This window comes from Mastigoproctus giganteus, chromosome 7 (genome assembly GCF_048544385.1).
Source record: "Mastigoproctus giganteus isolate SK-2022 chromosome 7, ASM4854438v1, whole genome shotgun sequence".
In the NCBI taxonomy this organism is placed as follows: Eukaryota; Metazoa; Arthropoda; class Arachnida; order Uropygi; family Thelyphonidae; genus Mastigoproctus; species Mastigoproctus giganteus.
In genome coordinates this window covers 157,364,312-157,387,412 of record NC_143581.1, presented here as the reverse complement: position 1 = coordinate 157,387,412, position 23,101 = coordinate 157,364,312, and the positions used below count along the sequence as shown (strand labels likewise).

At 37.8% G+C, this 23,101-nt stretch overlaps 1 protein-coding gene across 2 annotated transcripts in view; it reads right to left on the bottom strand.

The window, feature by feature from the left end:
• Positions 1 to 23,101, bottom strand: part of wal (electron transfer flavoprotein subunit alpha wal) — a 227,918-nt gene that overhangs the window by 144,090 nt on the left and 60,727 nt on the right. For both annotated transcript variants that reach the window (XR_016547165.1, XM_090377145.1), the window contains exon 5: positions 3,318 to 3,417. Coding sequence is in view for 1 of the 2 variants with exons in the window: in XM_090377145.1 (XP_090233271.1) it covers positions 3,318 to 3,417 (100 nt within the window). In the remaining variant the exon portion in view is untranslated. The remainder of the gene's footprint in view (positions 1 to 3,317; positions 3,418 to 23,101) is intronic.

Sequence of the window (23,101 nt, the reverse complement as noted above, 5' to 3'; positions counted from 1 at the left end):
GCATCACAAATGCCTTCCCCAGTAGTAAGTTCAATGGATGGGAATCATTTCCAAACCTCTTCAGTTACTTTCAAATTGTCATCGCAGGCTCGAAGAAACAGTGCAACTTGCAGCACAACTTGAATATCGTTACTTTTGCAAGTGCAATTGAAAAACATTGAAACATTGTAGATGCTTCCTGCATCTACAATGTTTCAATGTTCACGCAAGTTGTCTGCTATCTCGGTTATCCTTTCAGCCACTGTGTTTCTTGACAACGAAATTTTTGGACCACTTTCACATTTCTGGAACAGACATTTTCAGCCGCTTTTATCATGCATTCCTTAACCACAGAGCCTTCACTGAAACGTTTAGAATGTTTCGCCAGTAAATAGCTGACTTCATAAATGGCTTTCACTACCGATTCACTGCCTTTGAAGTGAGTTCTTCATATCCTTTAGCTTTTCTTCTGTTAATTTACCCTCGAAGCAGGAAAAATTTTTTTTGTGAATTGTATCATAGTGTCGTTTAATATTGTACTCTTTGACAACACTAATCGATTCATTGCAAATAATACACACAGTTTTACCTTTTATCTCTGTGCAAAAATAATTCAATTCCCATCTTTCTTGGAATTGTCTCCCCTCATCAACAACCTTTCTTTTTCTGGTTGGTTTGGAAAGTAACATCACGTTGGAATCACGTATAAGAGTCACAACACAAAACTCTTTGCTTACTGACTTTGTGGCAACACAAATATCAGCTCACTCGCATTACAATGTAACCAACCCGAACAATATGAAAACCACGGTAAAACTAACCATCACAGAGTAAAACGATCGCTTAAATGGGCAATGGAAAATTCTGGAATTTGCACGATCACAGAAACAGTAGCAGCAGTGGAAAGGGGTAGAAACGCATTTTAGAAATGTCATTATTTTCCATGGAGGCGGCGCGGGCTGTAAAAAACCCGTTGCGGGTCACCAGTTTGACACACCTGCTTTACAGCAACTAATGAAAAAGTCATTAAACAAGCCAAATGCAGAATTCGACACAGAGGAATCTCATCAACCCCTGAGAGTTGTTTTTTAGATTGAATTGCCAAAAAATAGAAGTAGAAGGGATAAATGAGGAAGAGGAAAAGTTGACTGTGAGTTTGGATTTGGACAGTGACTAGTTGCCACACTTGAACTGGTTTGGAAGAGAGTGGGGATGCCAATTCAGAAGAACAGTGATCATGGATGTGTATAGAAAAGCATGCAGCAGAAACCAAACATCTGCTGAGATAGAGTGGAAAGACTTTGAAGTGATGGGTCATTAATTAACCGACTTCCCTCTTTTGAATGGAGTCTAGAAGACTGAGACGTTTCGGGAGCACACCACCCCAGATGTGGGAACAATATTTCATAGTAGGGTTGATTTCATTTTTTAAAGTGAGTAGCTGTAGACTATTTTGTGAGCAATTAGATAACTGAGACAACTGAGTTAACTAAGTTTCCTTTATCCCACTAGAGAAATTACCTGGATACCAGCATTTAAGGACTTGGTGGAGGATATTCAAGCAGCTGAAGCTGTTTGTACAGGACACAGTTTCTCAAACTGGAAGGTGGAATGTAGTGGGCTATCTTCAATAAAACTATGGATATATTTCCAGTCAGTGAAAGAAAGTAATTAATAGACAAGACGAAAACAGTGGATGAAAGAACCAAATTTTGGGGAACACTAGCATTACTGGAGAAGTTAGAAGACATTATTAGAAGTCAGACACATCACAGTGAGTGGTCAGAGAGAAAACTGAATAATCAACTGCAATATAAAAAAAAAAAAGTCAGCAATCCATAAGATAGGAATTTATTTAGAAGATCTTTATGTTAAACATAATCAAAAGCCTTAGGAATCTCAAGAGCAACTGCTTGAGTTTCAAACTTTTCTATCGAATTTGTCCAAAGACAGTAATAGTATTCACCATATAGTACAAGGAAGCCACAGGCTTTTGCTGCTGCACTGGCCAAGAAAAAAAAACCCCAACCAACTAGATAAGAAAGCATAAATTATATACTTCTCTACTCATACAGGCAAATATCAAGCTGATCTTTGAATTTATTCAAACTGTCAGCCTCAACTGCCTGCGAGGGCAACTTGTTCTACACATCAACGACTCACTGGCTAAAAGAAAACTTCCTACTATCTAATCTAAACCTCACCCCCTGTAATTCGAATTTACCACCCCTACTTCTGGAATTTTTAGAACAGCGAGAATTCCACCTTCGTTCATTTTACTAATCCCTTTCAGAACCATATATACCACAATCAGGTCATCTCTGAGGTGCCTGGTTACCAAGCTCCGTAGCCCACAATCAGTGTTTCCTCATACAGGTGTCCTGCCGATGTCACCATTCAAGTTGCCTGTCTTTGGACCCTTTCAGGAAGCTCAATGTCTTTTTTCAGATGAGGTCTCCATACTTGAACAGTGTATTCCAAATGTGGTCTTACAATTGCCTTATACATGGGATTATGATCTCCCTATCACTATGGACAAGGAGGTCATAATCATTTGATAAATCATCGACAGGACACCAGTGTAAACAGGCAGCTTTCCTGGTTGCCTGTTTACACTGTTTAGAAAACTTGATATCTGCCCATATTGTAACTCCCAGATACGTTTTATTCTCCACTGCTTTTAATTCAACCCTACTAAGTGTATAATTGATTCTGGGGTTGCTATTCCCCAAGTGTAAGACCTTGCATTTAGCAGCATTAAAACACAGCTGCCACTTCTCTGACCATCTTTGAAGTCTGTTCAGGTCAGCCTGAAGGAGAACTGCTTGACAATGATCATTAATGTCTCTGCCAATCTTTACGTCATCTGCAAATTTTGACAACATGCCTTCTATCCCTTAGACGATGTCATTTATGAAAATGAGAAACAACAGTGGTCCATAACATATTGCTTTGTAATTATATTCAAATGGTAAGAAGATACTGGATTTATCATGTAAATATGTTTTAGCTCTATGGGCTTTGCTTGTTTTGCAACTTTGCTACATATGGAGTTATTTAGATTTTGTATCACTTGACTGGCATTTTTGTTGGCTTTTGTCTATTGTGGTACTCCATATTTAGAATTTCAGCTGTACAAATGCATATTATATTATATTCATGGTTTTAACATTTTATATTATTGCTCACTGCTGGTAATCATACAACCCATTAGGGTTTTGCATCTCATGCCTGAGAGAGAGAGAGAGAGAGAGAGAGAGAGAGAGAGAGAGAGAGAGAGAGAGAAATACAAAAACATTTAAAATAAATAAAAAATAAACACACACAACACTTCTTACCTGCGTAAATTGTCCTTATGAATGTGTCAGGTCCTCTGATTCCAATAATATCAGAAATTGGGGAAACATCCAATTTAGCAGCAACTCGAGGCATCAGGCTCTAAAATTAAATAAAGATATTAAATAAATAAATAAATTAGCACAGAAGGACAGTCTACAACTTTGAAGGATCAGGCACCAATGTTTATTTGGTATATGAAGTATATAAATTAGCAGGTTCAACTAGAGAATTTTGAAACTAAACAATGTGAAGTTCACTAAACATAAATTAGGGCGATGCAACAGTCTCTTAGTGATGGTCAAATGGTGGCCCTTTGGATTACACCATATAACATGCAAACTAATTTCTTTCCTGAGATGTCAGTTAAAAAAACCACTGACCATGTGGCACAAGGAAGCCCCAGGTTTTTAGCTGGACATTGGTATTAAAATAAAAATATAAAAATTAATAAATAAACCACTTATACATTTCTCTCTTAACTGACGTTTGAATTTCCACAAGATGTCAGATGAATTTACACACATAGAAATAACTTAATCTTCTTTTGTAATCTGAATTTGGTCCTATTACACAAATTATTTATAACAGTGAAAATTTTACTTTCATACATTTTATGTCCTTACATTCAGAGCCTTACATACCTCAATCAGGTCTGCTCTAAGGTGTCTGGTTACCAAGATCTGTAGGCCACATATCCAAAGTCTTTCCTCATATGGGCATCCTTTTAATTTTAGAAGCTCAATGTCTATTTTTTAGGCACAGTCTCCCCATTTGGATGCAGCATCATGCAAGCAAATCTCTTGTACAATTTGGTGTACAAGACAAATTTGTATAACATTTTGCTGTGTGTGAAAGTTTGGTGTATGGCATTTTGTTGCATCATGTATGGACCATAAATTAAGAAAATGAATGAAATAAAAGATTTGGGAAACAGAAATTTTGGTCATTCAGACAGGTGGAATACAGAAATTTATAAAATAATAAATAAAATAATATAAAAAAACAAGCTTTTCAAAAATACACCTTAATTCCGATAAAATATAAGGTGTGGCCTCTACCCCTGCAATATAAAATGCCTCATTTTAAAAAACAGTAAAGGCCACACCTTATATTTTATTGGAATTTATGGGAATTAAGGTTTTTTTTTGAAAAACTTGTTTTTTATATTATTTTATATTTTCTTATTTTTTATTTTTTATGAATAGAAATTTTCATACATTTTTTATAAATAAAGTATGATTGAAAATTTATGTGAAAAGATTTTCACCAACAGAAAATCTTCATATAATGCAAGAACAGACGATAAAATCTTGCAGGCTTTATATGTATGTATTACATGCATACAACCATGTATAGCAGGCAGCTGATATGAGGCATGTAATAACTGCGTAGTGGACCACGCGATGGATTAGTTCAAATTTAATTGGAAACATTATGTCAAAAGAACTTGTTTACAAACCTACACCCTTCTAACCAGATAAGAAGTGGGGAAAAGGTCCGAACCCCGGGTCAGGTATAAATCCAACTAGCCAATATATGACATGCAATGGCTGCACAGTGCACTGCTTGATAGATTTAGCTCAAATTTTGATAGAATGCAGTGACTTAATATAAGGTATATATAAAAAAAGAGTAATCTTTTTAAATCAATTTCTTTTGTGCAAAAGTATTCCATCTGATCATACACTCATAAGCAGTTGAGAAAGTGAGTATGCACCTTATTATCTTCAGCATGCCTGTCCATCCATATTGTTACAACTTCACAACATGGATGGACAGTCATACTGAAGATATGCTCAAGCTCAACACAACAGTATATGCTCAACCATTCCATGCTGCTATTCCAGGACTGTACAATGGTATCCGAGAACCCAGGTGCATGTTGATTTTGCCCTCCTTCCCTTTCTTGGGGATGCCAGATTTCCATTGATTTGATTTCAATGAAACTGGAGGGCTCAACAAACCATCCTAAAACAGCCAAATATAAAATTTCACAGAAAGCCATCCAATGGAAGTCATGTTATTACATGCAGACGATGGACAAAGAAATAATAATTGCTGGATTTCTATTGTGCCAATTTTAATGAAATTTGGAAGGGCTGAACAAATAATTCCGAAAGAGCCAAATATAAAATTCTATGAAAATTCACCCATTAGGAGTAGAGTTATTACATGAGGAAAAATGGACAGAAAGGCATGGTAAAGACAATAGGCACTTTATACATATATGCTAATGCACCTGAAACAAGTGGTTAAAGTGCTCTATCAAAAATATGAACTATATGGAATCATTAAATTAAACATTTAGAGCACAACATGTTTAAAAATTTGCACAACAAATTAGCTTGCACACCAAACTGTAATGGACTCAAAAATAACAAAGAAAGCAAAACTCTTTTTCACAATGATGGTCTATGATCCCGTACCCTACAACCACACTGTTAGTGCTCAGATTCCAGCTGTTGGAAGAGCCCTGCTATTTTACCAGTAGTTATAGTGATCATATAACTTCACTGTTAGCTTGTAATTACTATGTTCAACATTCGTAAAGGTTTAAGATACTAGGATTTTGCCAAAAATCAAAATAAATTCCACGGTGATGAGTACAGAAAAGATATACATAGCTTCCCAAAGAAGCATATTTTTCAATGTCAATCAAACTCCAAACGTAAATCTCATCAGTTGCTCTTAATTGCATCTGAGAGCTAGCATTCAAAACTGAACATTACATGAATTGGATAAGCCTAAGAATATGATGTTCTAAAAAATTTTACTATGCTTACCAAAGGAAATCCAGCATCCATGAAAGTTTACCAAGTACGAGGTGGGCAATATGTTATACATACAAAGCTCGCAATTGAAAAATGTATGAACTGATATTTCATCCTATGTGCAGCTCAGTTATCAGTGAACTATCCAATCATATCACAGCATACTTTTGATATCAGAAAGTTTTTTCAAAGTTTCTCATTGGTAACATATAATTTACAACGAAAGCAATGGTACTCAATGAAGCAACTTCCCACCCTCCCATATAAAAAAAGTTCCAGATTTCTGAATGATGGATTTATGAGGTTTTGGTATATTTCTTAGGGGGCTTAGAGGAGAACAGGTATTCTGTATGTTATCAGACACTCAGTCTAAAACACTGATGGATCCAATACCTTTCTAGTACAGAAGATTTAGGATAAGTCCGGTTGGTCTGCCTTCCTAAAATCCACTCATGCACACCTTCTCAATGGTAAGCCCTGTTACGTCACTTAGGTGGCAACGAACGTGTAGAGTGGTTCTCTTCAAGACGCCTGGTCAAAGTGAAGAGGAAAAGACCAAACCCTCCAGCATATATGACAGCATGACGAAACAAATGGCCCTCAGTCCCCAGCAGCTTTCACTTCCCCTCTTACGGCAGCGAGAGGATCAGAGTGGAAGCAGAGGGTGCTAAGAATCTCTAGGTACGACCAGGCTGCCACGGAAACTGCACTTGGCCTGTTATAACGTACAATCGCTCATCAATGAAGACAGGATATTAGAGCTGGAAAAGGAATTAGAAAATGTGAATTGGAATATCATCGGTTTGGCTGAAACAAGAAGAAGAAATGAATCACTTATAAGTTTATCAAGTGGAAATCTGCTGTACAACAATGGAAACAGTGAAAGGAGTGAAGGTGGAGTTGGGTTTCTGGTCCATAAAGATTTTAAAAACAACATTTTGGAATTCAAAAGTACATCACCAAGGGTGTCAAGACTAATATTCAAGATTTCTAACAGGTACAAGCTAAAGATTATAATGATGTATGCACCAACATCGAGCCATGATGATGAAGAGGTTGAAGAAATGTACACTGAAATTGAGAGTCTTCTAGATGAGCAGAAAACCCACTATACTATTATTATGGGGGACTTCAATGCTAAGGTTGGAAAAAGACAAAACAGCGCAGAAAGGGGAACTATAGGAAATTTTGGAAGTGGTGAAAGAAATGAAAGAGATGAAAGACTTGTGGAATTTGCAGAATCTCAAGGATTGTCAATAATGAACACTTTTTTTCAAGAAAAGGGTGAACAGAAAGTGGACATGGAAGAATCCAAATGGATTAACAACTAATGAAATCGACTTCATCCTCACTTACAGAAGATATATCGTGAATGATGTTATCATCCTGAATAGGTAAATGTTGGAAGCGATCACAGAATGGTAAGATGTACACTTGATATAGATGTAGGAAAGGAAAAAACTGACTCGAGTAAATAATACAAAGATTTTTGAGATAACAGAAGAGGAGAAAAAGCAGTATGTACTGGAACTTAAGAATAAGTTTAAGCTTCTGCAGACTGCTCAGGACCAAGATATCGATGAATAATATTACAACTTTCTGAAAGTGATAAAGCTCAAGAAACCTATAGGGAAAAAGAAATCCAAAGAAGAAAAAATTAGTCAAGAAACACTTGTTATGATGAACCAAAGGCAACAACCTTTCTTGTGGATTGGCACGATAATGGCTTTCCTCCATGTTAGCGGAATTTGTTCAGTGCACCACATGGTTCTGAGGAGTGAGCGCAGTCGGCGAAGCAGTACATCTCCCCCGGCTTTGATCGCTTCTATGGTGACTTGGTCCACTCCTGGTGCCCTGCCATTCTTTAGGAATTGTATGGCTGCTTTCACCTCTTCTACTGACATCGACCATGGAGACCTCAGGGGGATCGATCGGTGGTGCGGCTGCTGGTGGTCCCTGAGGTGGGTCGTGATTATACGATGCTTTAAAGAATTCACTCCACCGTTGCAGGCGTTCGAACGGTGATCGTACGAAGGTCCCATCAGCATTCTTGATGTTGTCACTAGTCAATTTGGTCTTTCCACTCAGACATCTGAGGGTACGGTAGAGAGTGTGGTACTCATGCTTGCATGCCGCCTCTTCAAGATCGTCTGCCACTTGGTTCCGGTATGCTTCTCTCTCCGCTTTCATCCTCTGTTGGACTTCTCGGCTTAACTGCCGGTACCGTTCAAAGTCGACCAATTCTGCCTGTTTCCATTTGTCCACAAGATCGAGGCACTTGTCTGATATCCATGGTTGTGTTCGGCTTCGGGCAGGTGGGCATAGGGGCTTGGCACATTCCAGGATGGAATCAGAGATCTGATTTTCTTCTTCATTTATATCCTCGGACGTGGCCAGTGTCTCAAAGCAGTTGGATGGGCGATCTGATATGCCTGTTTGTTGGCAGCATTCATTAGTTGCCTCCAGTCCAGCTTGGCTGACCGAGATGACCTTTTTGCATGTCGGAGTTTGAGCTGCACCTTTGCCCGGATGAGGTAGTGATCAGATCCGCAATCAGGTCCCCTCATGGCACGGACGTCCAAGAGTGATGAGTGAAATCGGGCGTTGATCAAAATGTAGTCCAGGATTGCTGAGTCCTTGCCAGATGGATTTTGCCATGTAAGTTGATGTTTTTGAGGGTGCTGGAAATGGCTGTTTCCGATGATCAGGTTGTTAGATGTGGCAAAGGACAACAGATGTAATCCGTTGTCGTTGGTCTTCCCATGACCAAACTTGCCCATTGTTCTTTCCCAACCAGAGCTGTCCACGCCAATGTGGGCGTTAAAGTCGACTGCGAGGATGATCACTTCTGTCTGTGGAATTGAATCCAGTGTATGTTGGAGCTGGTTGTAAAAATCATTCTTGGTCAGGTTCAGGCTAGTCTCAGTTGGTGCATAGGCGGAGATGATATGGGTCTTGATGGTGCCCTTGACAGTAAGGACTGCCAGGCGGTCCGATATTGGTTGGAAAGCGACCACACTACTGGTGGCCTGAACATCGACCATAAAGCCCACTCCTGCTTCTCGTTTCTCACCACCAGAGTAGAATAGCGTAACCGCTTCGCTAGGTGCTGGTGGTTGGATGATCATCGTTCCAGACCCGGTGGGCCTTAGTTCGGATAATGCCGCGATTGATATCTTGAACCTAAGTAGTTCTTGGGCGATGATTTCCTTTTGTCCAACGTGGTGCCCCGTTTGAACATTCCATTCGCCAATGGAATGTTCAAACGGGGTTGGGATTGCAAGAACTACCGTGGCATCAGTCTCCTTTCCATCATCGGAAAGGTCCTTATGAAGATCATTCAGTCAAGGCTGCAAAAATATCGCAAGCAAACCAGTTGAGAAGAACAGGCGGGATTTAGACCCGGGCGAGGATGCTGTGATCAAATCTTCGCCATCCGTCAACTGATGGAGGAGAGGATCCGGTGTGGACAGCGAACCGTCATTGTTTTTATTGACTTTAAGTCTGCTTTCGACTGTGTCCACCAGCCCGCCTTATGGAAATTGCTAGAGACCGAACATGTACCTCGAAAAGTCATCACACTCCTCCAAACTGCATACAATGGTTTAACCAGCCAGGTGCGCATCCAGACCGATTTATCTGAGGAATTTACCATCCAAACTGGAGTCCGCCAAGGGGACGTGGCCTCCCCATTGCTTTTTAACATCGTGGTCGACGCCATTATGAGGCAAGCATTCAGCAACAGACGGGGTATACAATATGGCAAGGATCACTATGTGACTGACTTGATGTTTGCCGACGATAGTGCTATCTTTGCCGGAAATGACGCTGAAGCCACGGACATCCTCTACGACATTGCCCGGCCATACGGGTTGAAGATCAATGCTGATAAGACAAAGGCGGCCCTGACAACAGATGGGTCGCAAGCCATCATCTATCTCAAAGGCGTCCAGATCGAGCAAGTGCAGAACTTTAAATACCTTGGGTCGCTGGTCCAGGAGAAGAAAGTTGCATCCACCGTGGAGATCCACAGCAGAATTGGACAGACGGCCACTGCGTTCGCCTCGCTCAAATGGTGTCTGTGGAAGAGGACCAACATTTCCTCAAAGACTAAAATCCGACTCTTCCGGACTTTGATCCTGCCCATTCTCCTTTACGGATCGGAAACATGGATTTGTCTCAAGCTAGATTTAAACAAACTTGAGGTATTCCAAATGCGATGCCTGCGGCAGATCCTGGGCATCTCACTTCGCGACCACATCACTAATGATACCATCCGCACCAGATGCCAACAGCAACCAACCATATCCAGAAGCAAAGGCTTAGATGGTTTGGCCACGTATGTAGAATGGGCGTGAATAGAATACTATCCACACTCCTTTGGAGACAACGACCCACCCAATGGAGCATTCAACGGACCGTGCTTAGGAAAACGTGGGCCAAGCAAGTGGAAAATGACCTGAAGAGCCGACGTCTCGACCTTAATCAGGCCAGGACTGATGCCATGGGTCGTAAAGCATGGAAGAACATCACAGAGCAAGTCCAAAACCCTGTGGCACCTACAGCAGCGTACTGGTTGCGTGGCCAACCGCCTCCTCTAGCCGCCAGCTAAGGACCAAAGAAGAAGAAAAGAAGAAAGGCAACAAATGAAGAGCAAGATAAACACTGACAAGGAGAAAATTGAGTATACTGAGTTATGCAAAGCCATTAGAAAGAGACTCAGAGAGGCCATAAGAAGATTTAACCCAAGAAAAGTAGAACAAGCATTAAGGGAAAACAAAGGACTTAAATCAGCAGCCATGAGTAGTAATACAGAAAGACAAATGATACTGAAACTGAAGAATAGTGATGGTGTACTTATAAATAGCAGAGAAGGCATAATTCAAATAGCAGAAGACTACTATAGAGAATTATACAAGGAGCGAGGGAATGATTGCAGCAGTGGGGAAGATGGATCGCAAATTAGCAACACATACGACATACCCGATATACTTCCTGATGAGGTATAACATGCATTGAAGAAAATGAAGAATCAGAAAGCCCTGGGGGAAGATGAAGTTACTGTGGAGTTGTTAAGGAAAGAAGAAACATAACAGAAAAACTGGCAAGGCTCTTCACAAAGTGCATTAGAAAAGGTGTGATGCCTAAGAAAGGAGTTAAATCAGAAATTAGAAATTATAGACCAATTAGCTTGTTATCCCACATCTACAAGTTGTTCACAAGGGTCATTACTAACGGATTAGAAAGAATACTTGATGAGAATCAACCGAAAGAGCAAGCTGGCTTTAGGACAGGATTCTCAACTATGGATCACCTTCACGTAATATCACAGCTAATGGAAAAAACAAATGAATATAAAACACCATTATGCCTGGCATTTGTGGATTATGAAAAGGCATTTGACTCCATACAGCATAAGGCAATGTTTCGGGCACTGGAAAGACAAGGCATAGATACCCCATATATTATGATTTTGAAGAAAATATATGAGAGTGCTACCTCCTTTATTAGACTAGACAAAGACAGTAGGAAATTTAAAATCGCGAAAGGAGTTCGACAAGGGGAGACAATATCTCTGAAGCTGTTTACTGCTGCCCTTGAGGAAGCTTTCAGAAGATTAGACTGGTCGCAGAAAGGAGTCAATGTGAATGGAGATTACCTAAACCATTCACAATTTGCAGATGACATTGTGGTCATAAGCCACGATCCCAAAGAATTAGAGGAAAATCTTAATCACTAATGCACAGTTAGTAAGGATTTTGGACTAAAGTTGAATATGGCTAAAACAAAAGTAATGATGAACAAGTATGCCACGGAAAGGGACATAATGATTGAAGGAGCAGTAATTGAAAAGGTGGAATCATATACTTATCTGGGACAAGTTATTAGCTGTAATAATGATAAATGGCTGGAAGTCAAGCGAAGAATAAATTTTGGATGGATAGCATTCAGGAAATATAGTCAAATACTGAAGAGCAATATCCAAGTTTGTCTGAAACATAAAATAATGAACCAATGTATACTCCCCACCATGACTTATGGAAGTGAAACTTGGGCACTCACCAAAAGAATGGAAGAGAAGCTGAGAACTACACAGCGAAGAATGGAACGAATTATATTGGGAATCAGACTGTTAGATAAGAAGAGAACCACACGGATTAGGCAGCAAACTCAAGTAAAGGACATTCTTATCAAAACTAAAGAACTAAAATGGTCTTGGGCAGGACACATAGCTCAAAGACATGATGACAGATGGACTAAGAAAATAACAGAATGGTACCCAAGAGGAGCTAGAAGAAAACCTAGAAAACAACGACGGAGATGGACAGATGAAATTCATGAATTTGTGGGTAGTGAATGGATGGCCATTGCACAAAACAGAAGGAACTGGAAAGCTGCTGGAGAGGCCTTCATCCTGCAGGGGATTGAAAATGGCTGATGATGACGATGATGGTATATTTCTGCATTCCCTTATTAATTTAATTAGCTATCATAAAATTTTCTTATATTTTTTAAATAATAATAATTAACATTAGTACTAGTAGTAGCAAATGGTGCAAGGAAATAAGCATCTGCAGCATAAGTCTAAAAATGAACATCTCTCCTATCTATCCAATCAAACTACCCACTTTCAGAACACCAAATGTCCCAACAATTTATCAATCACTCATTCTCTGGCTGAAAGCAAATATTTGCACATCTATCCTAAACCTGTCCTTTCTTTCATGATAAGAGTACCCTTTTATATCCTTGACTAATCTTGTCTTCTCTGCATCTGTTCCAACAGATGTTGGAACAGTATGTATGGATGCCATTCCCCATACTTAGGTTTTGATACTTTTTTGTTGCATTAGCATATATAAGAATTACCATTTTGCTTTAGTAAAGGCGACTACAGAGGTCTGAGATGGTATTTAAATTCTATATTGTGGGACCAACTGATGATGTTACCAACAGAAAATTCAAAATGGGAAGCATTCAAAGAATTAATCTTGGAAGCTTATATGCTTTTTATACCAACTAAGAAATACTGTTCAAGGTTTAGGCCTAAATCTTGTACTTGTTGGTAACTCTATTGTCAGAGAAATGGGGTACATGCTATGTAAAAAAGATATGTGGAACAGGACCAGGGTATGTCTGCCAGGGGCAAATGTTGATGACGTAGTAGGGCAGATATCATCTTTTAAGGGCACAAAAGGTGATATTGTTGTACATGTTGGCACTAATGATATTAAAAGTAGGAGACCGGCAGAATTACTTAACAAGTACAGGTTACTGTTGAAAAAAAAGCCATGAATTAGGGTTGAATTTGAAAATGTCTGCAATTCTGCCCACACACGACAGGAGGGAGTATATGATGAGAGCCTTGTTGATTAATTCGGCCCTGGAAAGATTGTGCAAGGCTCAAGGGGTAGAATTTTTTCAGCCTGGTCTGTACTTGTTAACAGGGGAGAGACTGCTTCTACAGGGATGGGATACACTTAAATAGAAAGGCTGCAAGAATATTTGCTGATGCTATTGAGACAGTGTTAAGTGGGTTGGAAAATTGCTAGCTTGGGGGGGATACAAGGACTAATAGATTAATAGTAGCCACTGGCAAAGGTGAAAGTGATTCTTGCACTGATTCTATTGGAATGAGCAGCAGCCTGGAAAACAATATGCAGGGTATTTCACAACTGCTAGGAGTCATTGCGGTACAAGTAAACACATGGGTTGTGTTAGGGTAGCTAAGAATAGGAACAGGTGCATGTATACTTGCATGTACACCAATGCTAGGAGTTTGGTAAATAAATTTAATGAATTTGAGGTAGTGCTCAAAACATCAAAGGCAGATATTGTTGGGATCTCAGAGACATGGTGTCACACAGATATAAGGAATGCAGAACTGGAATTTGGGGAGTACAATGTGTACAGGAAGGATAGACAGGATAGGAAGGGAGGAGGGGTTATGCTATTAGTTAAGAAACACATAAATCCAAGGAAGTGAAGCCAGTCAACATCGCTGGACAGTGCAGTGTTGAGTCAGTTTGGTGTGACATAAGCATAGGTAAATCAAAATTGAGAGTAGGAGTGTGCTATAGGCCTAATGACTCTGATGAATATAATAAGAAACTGTACAGGGAAATAGAGTGGGCCAGTAAATTAGAGAGTCTTATAATGGGGGATTTTAATTTTACAGATATTGACTGGTATTTGTGGGTTGGTCACTCACACACTAGCAAGGCTTTTGTGGATTTATTGGATGATTGTTTTCTACATCAGCATGTTCGGGAGGCAACTAGAGGAAGTAATACCCTTGATCTGATTATCAGTAGTGATTCTTCATGCATTAAGAATCTCCAAATAAAGAACCACTAGGTGGCAGTGATCACAGTGTGCTGAAGTGGGATTTACTCAAAGAGGTAACTACCATAAGGGTTAAAGGGAAGGGTTTTTACTTTCGTAAAGGCGACTACGATGGTCTGAGACAGTATTTAAATTCTATATGGTGGGACAAACTGATGATGTTACCAACAGCAAATTCAAAATGGGAAGCATTCAAAGATTTATCTAGGAAGCTACTAGGCTTTACATACCAACTAAGAAATATTGTTCAAGGTTTAGGCCTAAATGGATGTCAGATGAACTAATGAGACATATGGCAGAGAAGAAAATGCATGGGGTACATATAACTTAATGGGTGACATGGAAGCCTATGATAGATATAAGCTGATATGTAACCAAGTCACAAAGGAGATTAGGCAGGCAAAGGCAGATTTATGAGAAATCCTTGGCAAAGGATGCAAAGAAAAACAACAAAGAGTTCTAAACTCTAGAAGGAAAGCGATGAATCAGATTGGTCCACTGGATATTGATGGTTCAACTGTTGATGATCCTGCTCAGGTGGCTAGCAAACTAAATGAGTATTTTGCATCTACATTCACCCATGAGGAGTTATTCAGGGAGGGGAATGCCAGAGGTGAGTTAAACTCTAGCAGTGATCTAGATGATTTTGTAATAACTGAGAGGAAAGTGGAGGAGAAATTGTTGAACATAAACATGAAAAAGGCACCTGGTGGGGGGGCCGGAATCTATCCAGGTATATTAAAGGAGGCAGCAAAGGAAGTAAGCAAACCTTTAGCCATAATTATGAGACTTTTCTCTGGGCTCATAATTAGTCTTATAATTATGAGATTCCTTGGACTCAGGGGAGGTACTCATGGACTGGAGATGTGCAAATGTGATCCCAATTCACAACGGAGGATGAAACGGTGACACAAGTAATTACAGACCTGTTAGTTTGACTTCTGTTGCACATGGAACAATGCTGAACAAATTGGAGCAGTGTGGCATTGGAGGCAAATTGCTGCTATGGATAAAGGGATGGTTGAGTGGAAGAAGACAGAGAGTGGTAATCAATGGACACAGCTCATAATGGACTAATGTTATTAGTGGAGTCGTTCATGGTTCAGTGTTGGGTCCTTTGTTGTTTTCTGTATTTATAAATGATATTGGTGATGGTATATCAAGCTTAATGTCCAAGATTGCAGACAATATGAAAGTTGGCAGGGTTGTTAAGGACACTAATGACAGTACGGTGCTGCAAAAGGATCTAGAAAAGTTGAGCAGATGGGCTGAGAGGTGGCAAATTAAGTTTAACATTGACAAACGTAAAGTACTACATATGGGAAGAAGTAACCTCAGAGTGACGTATCAACTCTGTGGTACTACACTGACAATGGTAAAGAACGAAAAGGACCTGGGGTAATTCTGTAGGCAGATACGAAGTTTTCTGAGCAGTGCAGACGATCTGCAAGAGTTGCTCATAGTGTCTTGTCAATGATATACAGGAATTTTTATAGCAGGGATAATGAGGTGATTATCCCATTGTATAAGGCAATGGTCAGGCCACACCTTGTACTTGTCTGGAGGCCTCATTTTAAGAAGGATGTAGAGCTGATGGAATGAGTACAGAGAAGGGCAACAAGATTAGTGAATGGAACAAAGGGTTGCTCTTACGAAGAAAGGCTTAAATTTTGCAAATTACAGTGTCTGGAGACAAAGCACCTGCGAGGTGATCTGATTGAGGTGTATAAGTCCTTGAATGGTTTTAGCATGTTCAATGCTGATGGGATTCTTCCTCTTTCTCAGAATAATCACCTGAGAGGGCATAAATTCAAATTGAGGAAAGACAGATGTAGGATAGATGTGCAGAAGTTTGCCTTTAGCCAGTGGGTGGTTGGATGGTGGAACAGACTTCCATCCTTTGTTGTGGAAGTTGATAGCCTAAATAAATTTAAGGCTGAGCTAGACAGGTATTTGGAATGAACGGAGGGGTGAAATGGGAGCGGTTTTTTTTGGCGATGCTGCATAAGCTTGCTTTCTTGCATTATATACCTCTACTAATGCTAATGCTAAATGGATGTCAGATGAACTAAAGAGACATGTGGCAGAGAAGAAAAATGCATGGGATACACATAAATTAATAGGTGACACAGTAGCTTATGATAGATATAAACTGGTCTGCAACCAAGTCACAAAGGAGGTTAGGCAATCAAGGCAGATTACAAGAAATCTTTGGCAAGGATGCAAAGAAAAACAGCAAAGAGTTCTTTACTTATATAAACTCTAGAAGGAAGGGATGAATCAGATTGGTCCACTGGATATCAATGTTTCAACTGTTGATGATCCTGCTCAAGTAGCTAACAAACTAAACAAGTATTTTGCATCCACATTCACACATGAGGAGTTATTTGGGGAGGGGAATTCCAGATGTGAATTAAACTCTGGCAGCGAGCTAGATGATTTTGTAATAACTGAGAGGAAAGTGGAGGAGCAATTGTTGAAGATAAACATAAGAAAGACACTTGGGGGGAATGAGATTTATCCAGTTATATTAAAGGAAGCAGCAAATGAAGTAAGCAAACCCTTAGCTATAATTAAGAGAGCTTCCTTAGTCTCAAGGGAGGTACCCATGAACTGGAGATGTGCAAATGTGATCCCAATTCACAAAGGAGGATCAAAGGGCGACACAAGTAGTTACAGACCTGTTAGATTGACTTCTGTTCCGGGTAAATTAATGGATTCACTGGTTAAAGAAGCACTACAGGAACATCTAGACAAGACTTCAGTTATAGCGCGGACACAGCATGTTTTGTTAAGGGGAAGTCTTGTTTGACCAATTTGATTGGATACTATGATGTGGTCACAAAGGAACTGGATGCAGGGAATAATTTTGATATCATATGTTTGGATCTTAGGAAGGCTTTTGATACTGTTGCACATGGAAAGTTGCTGCACAAATTGGAGCAGTGTGGCATTGTTGCCACACTGCTGCTATGCATAAAGGGATGGTTAAGTGGGAGAAGACAGAGAGTGGTAATCAATAGACGCTGCTTTTCGTGGACCAATGTTATTAGTGGAGTCCCTAAGGGTTCAGTGTTGTTTTCTGTATTTATTAATGATGGTATATCAGGCTTAATGTCCAAGTTTGCAGACAATATGAAAGTTCGCAGGGTTGTTAATTACAGTACACTGCTGCAACAGGATCTAGAAAAGTTGAGGAGATGGGCTGAGAGGTGTCAACTGAAGTTTATCAGTGACAAACGTCATGTACTGCATATGGGAAGAAGTAACCCCAGAGTAACATATCAACTGTGTGGTAGTACACTGACAGTGGTAGAGAATGAAAAGGACCTGCGGGTAATTGTGCAGGAAGATATGGAGTTTTCTGAGCAGTGCAGATGGTCTGCAAGAGTAGCTCATGGTGTCTTGTCAATGATATACAGGAATTTTTTTAGCAGGGATAAGCAGGTGATTATCCCCTTCTATAAGGCAATGATCAGGCCACACCTTGAGTACTGTATACAGGTCTTGAGGCCTCATTTTAGGAAGGATGTAGAACTGCTGGAGAATGTGCAGAGAAGGGCAACAAGATTAGTGAATGGAACAAAGGGTTTCTCTTATGAAGAAAGGTCCAAGTTTGCAGTCCTGTTGCAGCAACATACTGTCATTAACAACTCTGTCAACCTTCATATCGTCTGCAAACTTGGACATTTAAGTTTTGCAAATTACAGTGTCTGGAGACTAGGCACTTGTGAGGTGATCTGATTGAGGTGGATAAAGCCTTGAATGGTTTGAGCATGCTCAATGCTGATGGGATTCTTCCTCTAGCTCAGAATAATCGCCTGAGAGGGCATAAATTCGAATTGAGGAAAGACAGTTGCAGGATAGATGTGCGGAAGTTTGCCTTTAGCCAGCATGTGGTTGATTGCTGGGACAAACTTCCATCTGCCATTGTAGAAGTTGATAGCTTAAATAGATTCAAGGCAGAACTAGACAACCATTTGGAGTGAGTGGATGGGTGAAATTAGAAATTTTTTTTTGGCTGATGCTATATAAGCTTGCTTTCTTACATCATGTGCCTTTACTAATGCTAATGAGTAATATGCCTATTATCTTCCTGGCTCTCTGCATGGAAGAATTCAGCTCAGATTGAATGTATTTCTTGAAATTTTACATTTTGATCTTTTAGGAAGATTCACTGAGTCATTCTAAATTTCATCAAAATTGGATCAATAGAAATCCAGTAGTTATTATTTATACATTATATATATATACAGGTCGACCATCACTAATCCGGTATCGTTGGGACCTCTGGGGTGCCGGATTAGTGAGTTTGTCGGATCACTGGTTGTTATTTTAGAACATACATTTTACTCCACAGCTAACACATCCCCCTTTAACACGTTGACTGCCAAGCTAGTTTAAGAAAAAAATTCCCCCAGTGCCAAAAAATAATAAGAAATAATTTGATTAGTAATTCTAAAATAAATATTGTAATGTCAGTGTTGTCGTTTTTTCGCTTAAAATATATATATATATAAAAAAAGTCTTTTTTTTTAATGTCGCATATATGTGGCCAACATGGCCACATATGTTGGTTATTTTATTTCTTGAGAAGCCATGTCAGCCACATACATGTGACGCTATTACGGCATACATATGAAGGTTTTTTGTGATTAGTTTATTGCATGCACGGCGAGCGCTGCAAAACTAATTATGATAAAATAAACTCTCAAACATCGCAATAAGTTTGTCAGTATTGTTAGAGATTTTATGAAAACAAGCTCATTAGTGTGCTGTATTATCCATCATATTGTGTTGTGTTTCTGCAATTTTGTATAAGTGCGTTGTAAAAAAAAAAATATATCTAAAAAGGAATGGCTAAAAGAAAATTATTATTATTATTATTATTATTATTATTATTAATAGTAACAATACAATACAATTTATTTTTATCAACAGAATTTGTTTACAATAAATGAATTTGTTAACAAAAGTAAATTTCTTGACAAGATGTAATTCTTCATTTACAACAGTTTTTGCATACAAATTTGTTATCTAACAGAAAAGATAATGAAATCACAACACACAGTACATTCTGCACTGCAAACAGAGATAGCAATTTATCTGCATAGCAATTCTAATCTACTGTAGTATCATTGAGTGTCAAAAATTTTCTTATTAAGAATTTTAATTTGGAGCTAGAATAACTTCTCCTGAGTCTGAAATCTACACTAACCAACAAGTTGTTTATTATATTCATTGTATGCCTATCTCCAAATCTATTTAGTACCCTAGGGTGAGGCAAAACAATTGCTTTTGGGTTCCTTAAAGTATGTGAGACATTTCTTTGCAGATTCGACTCTTCAAAAATAGAGTTAAGATTTTTCAAGATTAAATTTAACTTCAGTTTAAAGTATTTTATATTTCAACAAAAATTGCCTTCTCTTATTCAGGTCATTCCAAAAGTTTGTCCCCATTAAAAGTCTCAAAATCCTGTTAAGTTGTTTATTACCCTTATTTCAGATATATTTGCTCGTGCCCATACATTTACTAAATAATTGAGTTGGGAGTCCACTAATGCATAATTTAAGGTAACTTTTGTTCTAAGATTTAACTTATTCTTAATGTAGTAAAAAAAGTACACATAAAATCTCATTTTTTTGTACAAATTTGTTATACGCATTGCCCAACTTAGACTGTAGTCAATCTATAACCCAAGGTAACAATGATGTGAAACTTCTTCCACAGTTAGACATTTGCAATTCTGGAAATTCTGATCATGTAGGCATTTATGTTTATGTAATTTAATAGAGCAATGAATGTCCAAAGTTTGATGAGGTCTAATTACCAAAAATTTTGTTTTTTCAAAGCTGAGTGCTAATTTATTATCCTACAACGAAGTTTGTAAATGTATTACATCCTGCTGTAAATCTTTAGCCATTTTTGTCATGTTCTTTCCAATTGTATATAAGATTATATCATCTGCATAAATTTTTATAAAGGAGTTCTTTATTACTTTGAATATGTCATTTATATAGATGTTGAACATGATTGGCCCTTCATGAGTGCCCTGAGGTACTCCTCTCTTTATATGATTTTTGCTTGGTATTTTCTACTTCAACTGTTATTTTTCTTTTGGTTAAATAATATGCTAAGAGTTGATTGATTCTTCCCCTTATACCATATTTCAGTAATTTTTGTTGCAATATTGGGATATCAATTAAGTCATATGCTTTGGTCAAATCTATAAATAAAATCATTATGAAGTTGTTTAAATGTAAGCTAAGAGTCTACTAAATTCTCTAATAATGTCTGTGTGCTCTTGCCTTTCTGATATGAGAACAGAGAGTTGTTTAACAGTCCATATTGATGTAAATATTTGCTTATATGGGAAAAAATATAATTTTCTATTATTTATAACTGACTGTATTGTTATTAGTCTATAATTGCAAAAGTCATCTGGTTATCCCTTTTTATATATAGGAATTACCTCAAATGAAAGTAAATTTGTAGGATAGCTTTCCGACTCTAACATCCGTGCTATAAGCTCCAACAAGAGAACAGAGCACTTTTCTTTATTTCTCTTTACTTCGGTTACTGTAATACAGTCCAGTCTGTAAGATTTCTTGTTCTTTAATCTTAAGAATTTCAGTATATTGTGGAGTTAAGACTACACAAGAGTTCACTATCTGAGGAAGACTATCTTGTTGATTAAAGGAATTTTGGCAATAATGAATATAATCTATTGAGATCTAATACAGCTTTGGCAAACCTATTTTCAGCCTCATATTGTTTGCTTGTACCAGAAATCTGTTCTAATAGTGTTTTAATTTGATTTACCCTTGATAATTTCTTCCTTGTACTTAACAGGTTATTTATAATGTTCCATTTATCCTTTTGAGTTATCTGCTTATCCATAAAAAGTTGATTGTAATAAGTGTTTTTTTGTTTTCTAATCATACCTGTCGATTTATTTCTGAGTGTTTTATAATTTTGATAATGTTCTATCTTTGATGGACAATTTCTATACTGCCTGAGGTATTTATCCCTTTGTACCATTAATTCTTTTATTTCGTTAGTCATCCAAGGTTTCTTAAGCTTAATCCTGCTATGCCTAGAATTTATGTTGCAAGCTGAGTGACTACTTTTCTCTCTATATTAAACCTCGAATTGTTTATCATTTGCATCATCTTATTTGAAAAGACATTTACATTTGGTGTGTAAGATACTTGCTCTTGTATTAACACATTATCTGTTCTGTTTCAGTTTACCTGTTGATAAATAATTTTTCTTCATAACATTTGTTAATTTCATATCTTCACATGTATGTTGTTTTGAGTACATATCCACTATTAGTATACATGTTCTGTGATCTGAAAATTGATTTAATAGTATGTAAGAATTAGCATACTTTAACTTTATATTTGTTATAAGGTGATCTAAACAAGAGCTTATTGTTCTATCACCTTCCATCCTTTGTTGCCTAGTTATTCCAAATAAGGTATGTTCAAATCCATAATTGTTTAAGATTGCAGAGTATCTGAGTAACACATTATCAGTTTCATCGGTTAGTAAATTAATATTAAAATCTCCTACTAGTATGGTCTTATCAGCCTGTATGTCATCTCATAGCAGAATTGTGTTATCTAATTCAATTAGGAAACTGTTTATAGAATCTGATGGTGGTCTATAAAAAGCACAAATCATGAATGTGTTTTCTGGATCTTCTAATAATTTGACACAGCAGTTTTCACAAGACTGAGTTAAGTAAACCTGTACTGCCTTAAAGCATATTTTATAATATATTATTATTCCTCCACCCCTTCTCAAATCTCTCAACATAGACCGTGTCATAACCTTGTATGTTATAATTAGAAATTACATCACTTTTTATGTTAACCTCTGTTAAAACTGTACATGAAATAAATTCTTTCATTGCATTTATATATTGCAAGAAGTTAAACCAATTTTTTCTTAATGACCTGATATTTAGAGCTTGAATGTTTGGATTATTTAAAAAATGTAATGGTGAATTAAAAATCTGTGATTCCTCAAAAAGCATACCTGATGTCTTAATTTTACCTTAGCTCTAGATTTCAAGAAATTTCAATTATGCACAATAAAAGAATCTATTTTATATACTGCAGATCTTTGGAACTCAAAATTCTTATGGCTCTTGATGATTTATTCTTCTTCACATAAATCTTTCCATGTTTCAACCATAAAAATTTGTAACTGTGAGTTTTTACTAATTGTTTTGTTTCCCAAAACAACTGCTTGAGGTGAGTTAAGTGGTCATTTATGTAGATTGGAATATTACTATTGTTCTGATAGACATCATTTGCTGTCAGTCGGATCTCCTTTGCCTTTCTAATCCATTTTTCCTTTACCACATGATTTGAAAATTTCACAATTAGTGTAGGCTTGTCATTTTTTTTTCTTATTGTTAGGTATATAATAGTGTATTACTACTTCTTTATTGTGCTGTAGCTTCTTCAATGCAAGCCCTAGCTGCTGTATAACAAGCTCTAGATCTTGGCCTGCTAATCAGTTAAACCTACTATTTCTACATTATTTGCTAACAATTGTTGTTCTATTGAGTCAATCCTTAAGTTAAGCAAGGTGGAATTTTCCTCATTTTGCTTGAATGAAGCTTCCAGATCCACAATTCTTTTGCTGATTGC